General features: G+C 36.6%; 1 protein-coding gene across 1 annotated transcript; it reads right to left on the bottom strand.

Annotated features, from left to right (window-relative positions):
• Positions 1–618: 618 nt before the first annotated feature.
• Positions 619–9,227, bottom strand: LOC143548773 (ABC transporter B family member 4-like). The gene is made up of 10 exons (XM_077039860.1): positions 8,922–9,227; positions 8,780–8,834; positions 5,851–6,026; positions 5,549–5,770; positions 5,141–5,379; positions 4,152–4,677; positions 3,751–4,024; positions 1,709–3,075; positions 1,216–1,506; positions 619–1,101 (listed from the first exon to the last, which is right to left on the bottom strand). The coding sequence occupies exons 1-10, from the start codon at positions 9,216–9,218 to the stop codon at positions 751–753; spliced, it is 3,798 nt and encodes a 1,265-aa protein (XP_076895975.1). The 5' UTR covers positions 9,219–9,227; the 3' UTR covers positions 619–750.
• Positions 9,228–9,720: the final 493 nt, after the last annotated feature.

Genomic DNA, 9,720 nt, shown 5'->3' with positions numbered 1-9,720 from the left:
TATTTAAAACTGTGTTTATGAGTAAATCCAACACTAAAGTAGGGTTATCGGTAACAGGGCCTTACAACTTATATTTAATTGATGTATTATCTATGACATCATTGTGAATATGAGGTTTTCGTGTATTTATTATATAAATATGTTTTTCATTTATTTATTACTAAACTATCATATATATAACCTCATTGTGAATACATAAATTATATTAAAAAAATAGAATAATCCAAGAACGTCAAGCCAATTATGTACAAGCTGATCTAATGAAAATTAAGTTATGTTTTGTGGTAGAATTTGAGAAAAACTTAAGAAAAAAATGTTTTTAACATTCAAGATTACTATATAATATTATCATAAATGGGGAAGGTATTTTACTTGACTTTTTTTTTTTTGTTTTTTTTTTTCAAAACTATGTAGTTTTGATTGGTTTTGCGTGTAAGGTTACACGTCTCATAACATTGTATTCGCTTTCCCCATATAATAAATAGTAAATTATAAAAATCCAGTCCAACTTTGTATCAAGCTCATCGGTTCAATCAATCGACGCTCTAACCCAAATGAATACACTTTAATAAATAACAGTTTTTGATCAATTACGAGTACGGTAAAACTCCCACTACATTATACATATCATAATCTTGTATATATATAAAAAATTGACATTTACTGAAACACATTAACATTCACGCTCCAATGATATTTAAAAAAGTATACACTTCTATAATACAAACCACAAAATAAACTTGAGGGTAGCTAATTTGAAGAGTTACGAAGTGCAACTAATGATGCATAGAATCCATCCTTAATATTGATCAATTTTTCATGATTTTCCTTTTCAACGATTACTCCATTTTTTACAACCGCGATGACATCAGCTCCCTTAACTGTCGTTAATCGATGAGCCACCACCACTGTGGTCCGGCTAACCATGACCCTATCCAAAGCGTCTTGAACCACTCTTTCTGACTCAGCATCCAGTGCACTTGTGGCCTCGTCTAGTAGTAGTATCTTGGGACTTTTTACGATGGCTCTAGCAATTGCCACTCTTTGTTTTTGGCCACCCGACATTTGTACCCCTCTTTCCCCTACCATCGTATTGTAACCCTGGAAATTCACATGTTATTTAGTTACCAATTATTGAACCTTTATTTGTATATATTTTAATAGAACGTACTTTTAAACATTAATTTACTTTTTAGCAATATGAAACATACTAACCTGGTGCAACCCGCTGATGAAGTTGTGGGCATTGGCTAACTCAGAAGCAGCTAATATTTCGGCCTCGGTTGCATCCTCCTTTCCATAAGCAATATTGGCTCGAATAGTGTCATTGAACAACACCGGCTCTTGACTAACCAAACCCATCTGCATCCTTAGCCATTTTAGTTGAAATTTGTGTAACTCGATTCCATCTAATGTGATAGAACCCGAATCCGGATTGTAAAATCTTTGTAAGAGCTGGATCACCGTTGATTTTCCACTTCCGCTCTCACCAACCAATGCCACCGTCTAAATTGACATCCATTTTGTTAGATCCTACGACACATCAGCGCAAAAATACGGAAATTGTACACCCCTTGCGCCATGTTAAGCGCAAGATAGAATTGATAAAAAGTTTTAAAAACTTTTATAAGTTAATAAAATGTTAATAAGTAACATTCTTGAAATTTACACTAACAAAAATAATACTAGTAAAGAGATGGCAAGTTACCTTGCCACTATGGATGGTTAAGCATAAATCACGAAATATCTGAACATCAGGGCGGGTAGGATACGTAAAACTAACGTGACGAATCTTGATTTCACCTTTGACCGTCTCCAAAGTCAAACCCGATTCATCACTCGGGTCAATTTCCGACTCTCGGTCAAGAATTGCAAAAACCGAGACCGCAGAGCTTTTAGCTTTAGTTGCATCGGGCGCAAACGAGCTCGATTGAGACACTCCTAACGCCGCAAACGTGAGAGCAAAGAAAACCCTAAAAACATCTCCGAAATTTGTTATACCCGCTTCAACAAACCGGGCTCCCGCATAAAAACTCGTCGCATACATACAAAAAAGTAAAAAGAACGAAACCCCAAACCCGATCCCGCTTATTAAACCCTGCTTAATTCCTGTCTTTTTCGGGCCCTCGCATTTATTTTTATACAGTTTCATAACCTTCTCTTCCGCGCAAAAAGACGCTACTGTCCTTATACTCCCGACAGCATCATTCGCCACCTGGCTCGCTTCCTCGTACATCAATTTAGCATCAGCACTAAACCCTTTCATGAACTGCATTTGGACATACCCATTGACACTCATCAAGGGAATCAATGCAAGAATAATGAATGCTAACTGCCAGCAAGCCACGAAAGCGATCACTAAACCGGCGGCTGCAGAAGCCGAGTCTTGCACAATTTGAGCAAGTGCATCACCTACCAACCCACGAACACTGGCTGCGTCCGCAGACAGCCGTGCACCGATGGCACCACTAGAGTTTTCGGGCTTATCAAACCAACCCACCTCCATGTTAACCACTTTCTCAAAACATAGTGATCTAATTCTTTTTACAAGTTTAGACCCGGCAACCGCAAACATATAAGATCTCCCAGGATACGCTATTAATGATACCACTCCCAATATTACAAACATTATAGCCCAGAACTTTGAGTCGGATTTCATTTTATTCGGTGGTTCATAAAATGTTTTGATCATGTTGGCAAGTATTAGGCTAAAAATTGGGTATATTGCACCATTAATAATAGCACCTATTGAACCGGCTACAAGAACTGGTATTTCTGGTTTGTTAAGATATGCAAGTCGTCGAAGTGGGACTTTCGACGGGTTCTTTGAGGGTTCATCGACTTCTTTTTCCATGGATTCTGGATGCAGGGCTTCTCTTTGTGGTGACAAGCCAAATGACATAGACTTTGAGTGACCAAAGCTGCTAGATGACCGCCGATGGGATATCTTTCTGTCTGATAGACTTCTGAGTTCTTGATCTTGGTTGTCTTGTTCTGATACATTACTAACTTCTTGTAGTTCTATAAGTTGAGAGTATGCTCCTTCAGGATCTAGGATTAGCTCTGAATGTGATCCTGAATAATGTTTAAACACGGTAATTAGAAATAGGGACAACGTGAAAGGCCCAACCAAAAAATAAGTCATCTTAGAACGTTGCCATGTCGATCAATTACGTTAAATCATAGCAAAATGTAAGGAGCATGCGCTTTTTGGCACTGAACCCCTTTATAAGCACCACGAGTCCCACCAGACGATCACTCAAAGAGTGACACGTGTCCACTCGAAGGCTAAATTTAGCCTTCCAATCCACCTCTTTAACCCACACTGCCACGTAGATCAGTAGGCTATATTAGCCTGCCAAATAACACTCGGTTTGATCTACGCAAGCATAGGCTAAATATTTTAGAGCGTAGAGTAGTTCAGATGTTTAGCCAACGCTTTCAGATGGTTAGCCTACACTTACATAAATGATTACCCAAACCCGTCTCGTGCCCATCCCATAGTGATTCCTCATCATAACCATCTTGAAGTTATTAAGCAAATAAGCATATTTTATTAAGCAACCCCAAACACACAAAATGTTAAATAACATAAGAACATCTGCAACGTTGAGGTCACAGATGTCACTGTGCCACACGGCTCGAAGCTGGCAGAGGGAAGGACACAGACGGAACCATATACAGACCAAAAGCATGTGGCCCGTCCATCATATTCCCAACTATATATTCTATAATAAGGATAAAGAGTACCTTTCTCGACCATCTTTCCTTTGTGAATTACTGCAATCATGTCAGCATTTCTGACTGTGCTTAAACGATGCGCAACAACAATGGTTGTTCTATTGACCATTATCCTGTCCAAAGCCTCTTGCACAACTCTCTCAGATTCTGCATCCAAAGCACTTGTTGCTTCGTCCAGAAGAAGGATTCTGGGATCTTTAAGAATGGCTCGAGCAATAGCAATTCTTTGCTTCTGTCCACCAGAGAGTTGTGTTCCGTGCTCACCAACCATCGTGTCCAATCCCTAAATGTTAGTATATATACTTAAGTGATATAAAAATGTATGAATGACATGTTTGAAAGTACATCCATGCTTTCTCAATTATTATTCAAAAATACAAGTAGAAAATAAGTTTTAATAAGATAGAAACCTGAGGTAGTTTATCAATGAACTTAGCAGCATTTGCAAGCTCGATCGCAACTCTAATTTCATCCATAGATGCGCCATCTTTCCCGTACAAAATATTATCCTTAATGCTGGATGTAAACAGAACTGGTTCTTGGCTAACAAGACCTATTTTTTGTCTAATCCATTTTAGTTGAAATTCTTTTAAGTTAATATTATCAATTAGAACTTCTCCTTGTTGAGGGTCATAAAATCTTTCTATTAGGCTAATCACCGTTGACTTTCCGCTCCCACTTTGACCAACCAAAGCTGCAGTTGTTCCACTAGAGATGCAAAGTGAAAACCCACTAAATATTTCTTCATCTGGTCTGGCTGGATATCTAAAATACACATCTTTTAATTCAATGTCACCGCGGATATCGTTTAGCACTTTCCCCTTTGTGTCATATGCGTCTATTTCAGGCTTTCGGTTTATAGTTTCAAACATCTTGAATGCCGCTGCCCGACCCGCAGCAAATGCACTCAAACAGGGAGATGCCTGCCCAAGTGACCTAAAAAACATATAATGGGCAAGTTAAGTAAATGGTCAAAATGGGTAAATGTTGTGCCGGTCGAAACGGGTGGGTTGGTTTGACTAAAAACACTTTTATCCTGTAAAAATTAGGTTATATACGCTGCAAGTGCAAAAGGAACAAATCTGAAGTGTAAAAAATTTTCTATGAATGGTTCATATTTTTAAATCTTGTATTTCTTACATACAAATGTCCACTGTTATACTTATGTATGAAATAAGTCATTAAACTAATTTGTTTAAATGTTTAATTTTCCATTTTGAAATGTTTGCCTATGTTCAAAATTCATTTTGGACTATGTTCTACCCGTTGGACGTTTTCTAACCATTTGACGCGTTTCCTTTAAAGCTAACTTTTTTACCCGCTGAAGTTAAAACATGATCCAACCCGACCCATATCTAGTTAATTAGGTAAAAATAAAAGGAATTCTTTTTTTGCTTACATGGATCCAGTAAGTACAGCAAAAACTACAGTAAGCACATCTCCACCAGTGTACCCATTTTCTAGTATCATCTTTGTACCATACCAAACTGCCATTGCGTAACTGCTGAACATAATAAAAACCATCGATCCAAGACCGAAGCCAGCGACCATGCCTTCAGTAACACTAGAGTTATAAGCATCAATAAGTGATTTATTGTAATCTGCAACCGCTTTTTTCTCGCCTGTGAAAGATGCAACCTAGAACAAAAAGAAACAGGTGATCCTTAAAAATAACATATTTCCCAATTCCATAATCCATATTAAAAATATAACGAAACTCTTCGTTTTTACAACTTGTTTCTTGTAATAACATTGATTTTATTAATCCATATGAAATTTTGAACTTATAAAACTACATATTTATTACCGTCCTGATTGAGCCGATAGTTTGTTCGACTACAGTAGCTGCTTTAGCATAAGCAGTTTGGCCACGCGATGCCATTTTGGCTATCACTACCGACATAATTGAAACCGAAATAACCATTGGAGGAATTGAAGTTAACATAACTAGTGTAAGAAGCCATCCCTTGACTAATGCTACCACAAAACCTCCCACAAATGTTGAAAATAGTTGTGTGAATTTTCCAACCTGGAATAGATTATATTTTATCAGTTTTGAGCAATGTTTTTTTTATAAAAATAGGAAATAAAAAATAAAAATATACAAACCTTCTCCCCCATGGCATCTTGTATGCGTACAGTATCACCCGACATCCTACCAATAACTTCCCCGGTGTTTGTTTCTTTGTCGAAGAAGGATACATCTTGTCGTAATATAGTTTTAAGATACAAACTCCTTATTCTTGCAGCCTGTCTTTCTCCAGTTATCATCCAGCATGAAACCTCTACAAAAACACAAACACTTAGATCAATTGGTAACTAGCTGTTGGGTTATGGAAACTCGATCGGTTTGTTTAGAAACTAAATTGTGGCAGCAGTTAAAGGGCAGGCAGCCTGGTTTTAATATATATCTAGCATGTTTATGATTTTCTAGTTGAACTTAACCTGTGACCTTAATCTGTAATTATAAAAAAGCGAAGTAGTGAGTGGCTGAGAAATAAAGAAATACTACATGGTTGCAGCCCGTGCACGCAGGTCAGTTTAAACTTAATCACATTAAATTCTTGCGTTCTTTTATTTTATAGCGTTTGATTGTGATTGTGTGTTGTTGCTTCCATGTGCATATACTCTTTAACACTAGCAGCTGTTTCTATTCTCTTAACACCATCATGGTATTTTCTTTACATATATTATTATTATTATTATTATTAATTTTTATATTACTGTTGTTTAACTTTGATTTCCTTTGTATTGTTTCATATATATGTACTTTAGAGCTGAGGGTCTCTCTGAAAGCCACCTCTTTATCCCTTTGGATAGAGGTACGGTGTGCCTACATTCCACCCTCCCCGGACCCTACTTATAACTTTGCTGTTGATGAAAGTTTACTGGGTATAATTGATTGATTGATTGACTAACAGTTGTTTCTAGGAGTGTCTATAAGTTGTTGAATTGAATAATTATTGCATAGTTCACCGCAAGTTACTGATCAACCGTTTGGAACTTTGAGTTGTAAAGTGAACCAGCGGTTCATACCTTTTTATTTATTTATTGATTGATTTTATTATTATTATTATTATTATTATTATTATTATTATTTCTGAAAAACTTCCAAAAAAAATGTAAGAAAAGTAGAGGTGAGTCTCACTGAGAACATCTAATCCATCACCCACTAACTCTTACGTCTAAAATTCTACTGGTACATTTGTTTGTTATTTATAAATATGATGATATATGAATTATATTCATAAACTGTAAAATCATTTGAAAAACATTAATACAAACAAAATAGTCAAACATTTAGTGGCCCGACCGGCGGATTGGTTGACCCACTTATGAAAGAGAAAAAGAAAAAAAAACAAATAGACTTTTTCTTGACCTTTCTTTTTCTTGTGCACACATGAATAAAAATAAAAAACACTCGATTGATTAAATGACCCACTGATAGCTAGCACTAACCCACTAAACCAGCAACCTGGAATCCACTAACAAATACAAAATCATAGGACTAATTAATGGTTAAAATATGCAGCAACCCACACTTATCACGTGTACATGGCATGGAACCCATTGGGAATGGCTATTATCATAAGCCTTTTCAATGGGATATTGGTTTTTAATACTCCCAACTTTCTCTCATTGGTAGATAACAATCCCAACTTTCGATTTGTCACCCACCACTCCCAACTTTCATCATATTTTCCTGTACCACTCTCCATCTAAATGAACACTAACCTCGTTAATGTTTTGGACTAAAAATGTCATTCAAATTAGTTGAGGGGGTAAAACAGAAATTTTATTTTTAACACACAACCTCCATTTCCGGTGACCTCGTTTTTCCGGCGACCTCTTTTTTCCGGCGAATTTGAGTTTTCCGACTATCTCGTCTTTCAGAAAATGGAGAGGGTTCAGAGGTGTAAAAGGGTGATGGAGATCATGAAGATTGTGTACCGGTGGAGATATGATGAAGATGGTGCTCGCCGGAAACTTGCAACTCGATTTTCCGGCAGGCAGTCGATCCCGGAAGGTGGTTGGGTGAGACACTGGTGGTGCCGGGGGGGGGGGTTGCGGTTTTGGGGCGGTGGGCGGTGAAATGATGGATATGGTGTTCGCCGGAAACCTGCAACTCGCCGGAAAAATCAAATTCATATGTGAAGCTCCGTGAAATTATGGATATGGTGTTCTGTAAGACAAGATAGCCGGAAAACTCAAATTCTCCGGAAAAAATGAGGTCGCCGGAAAAACGAGGTCACCGGAAATGGAGGTTGTGTGTTAAAAATAAAATTTCTGTTTTACCCCATCAACTAATTTGAATGACATTTTTAGTCCAAAACATTAATGAGGTTAGTGTTCATTTAGACGATGAGTGGTACATGAAATAATGGTGAAAGTTGAGAGTGGTGGGTGACAAATCAAAAGTTACGAGTGGTATCTACCAATGCGGGAAAGTTGAGAGTATTAAAACCAATATCCCCTTTTCAATCAATGGCTAAGTTTCTAGGGGAACCCCTTGAAACAGTGTCCAGGACTTTCGGTCTCTCTATATACTGATTCAAGCTTCGTCATTGTTTTCAACTTATATCCTAAGTTTTAAGGGAATCGAGTTAGTTTCTAAATCCAATAATTTAATTTAAAATTTTAAAAATTTAAAAATTCTAAACATAGAGCTTAAATCTTAATCATCTTCTAAAACATTGAACAAGTGTTATGAATAATCATTACTTAACTAATTACTAGACTAGTTAATATAACTAGTTTCGTTTAATTTAATAACTTCATTTGTCATTATTTATTTGTCATTTTTATTTGTCACTATGGCGTTCCCATCAAACCTATCTTGTTTTGTTGTTTCCTAAACTCATAGTTAGTGGTTCGGCATAGGCATAGAATTATTCTCGGCCGCCACATGCAAGAATCATACATTCATACTCATACAATTAGCTGTAACAAAACGTTATAATCAAGTAATCAACTATGTTTAATCAGTTATCACAATTAGCTAGGTACCGTAATCAAGTTTGGTAACATTTGTACTTACGGAGGAATGATGCCACACCACACCCAACACCAAGGTACACATATTTTAGCGTAACCTGTACATATATATTGCCCAAACAAGTGATAAATATATTAACTTGTAATTGATAACTCATATATATATATATATATAATATTCGTACCTTGGAAACAACTTCGACAGTATGATGAACATTATTCTGGTTGTGACCAAAAGAATTAATAAGATCACCCAAAAGAACAGTCATTAGAGGGAGACATAATCCATTACCAATAGCACTAATGGTACCAGTAATCATTAAGACATAATCAGTAAGATCAGCGAAAGCAAATAGCTTATAAAACGGCACCGTTTCGGTGCTTTCCTTTTCCTTTTCCTTTCCTTTCTTTAATTCCGAGTCTTCAACACCCGTGATGGAGCTGGTTGATGCGTCTGTCTTCTTTTCATGACCCGGGTTCATCGTGCCGGCTTAATCAGTGATTACTGAATTTGCAGATTTATAAGTACGTAAAGATGATGGCAGAATACACAGCTTACTCTAAACGATGGCAGGAAGGAATATGATTGATGAAAGAAATGAGAAGATTGAATACGTATATGTATGTGTATGTATCATCAGTTGGGATAGTGAGGGTTGGTGGATGAGAGAGTGATTTGAATGTTTCTCCTCGATGGTCAAAGCAGCACTCATGAAGCATGTAACATGATAATGATAAATTATAATATTTGTTTGAGATAATGCTTCACTAAAGAAGATTCTATTCGAATGGGTTCGGTTTCTAGTTTAAATTTCGGTTGCAGCAACGTATGTGGCTTGACAGTATTACAAAAAGAACAAAAAAGTTTATTAATGAAAACATAAAAATTTAACATATATATATATACACACACACACAAGTTTAGGGGAAGGAAAGTTAACTTACAAATGAAATTAATGTGTTAAACGTGAGAATTAAATAGAG

Source organism: Bidens hawaiensis, unplaced genomic scaffold (assembly GCF_021521415.1).
Source record: "Bidens hawaiensis isolate Kalapana, Puna unplaced genomic scaffold, B.hawaiensis_p1.1 tig00015249_1, whole genome shotgun sequence".
NCBI classification, from domain to species: Eukaryota; Viridiplantae; Streptophyta; class Magnoliopsida; order Asterales; family Asteraceae; genus Bidens; species Bidens hawaiensis.
This window is presented reverse-complemented; position numbering and strand designations above follow the sequence as displayed.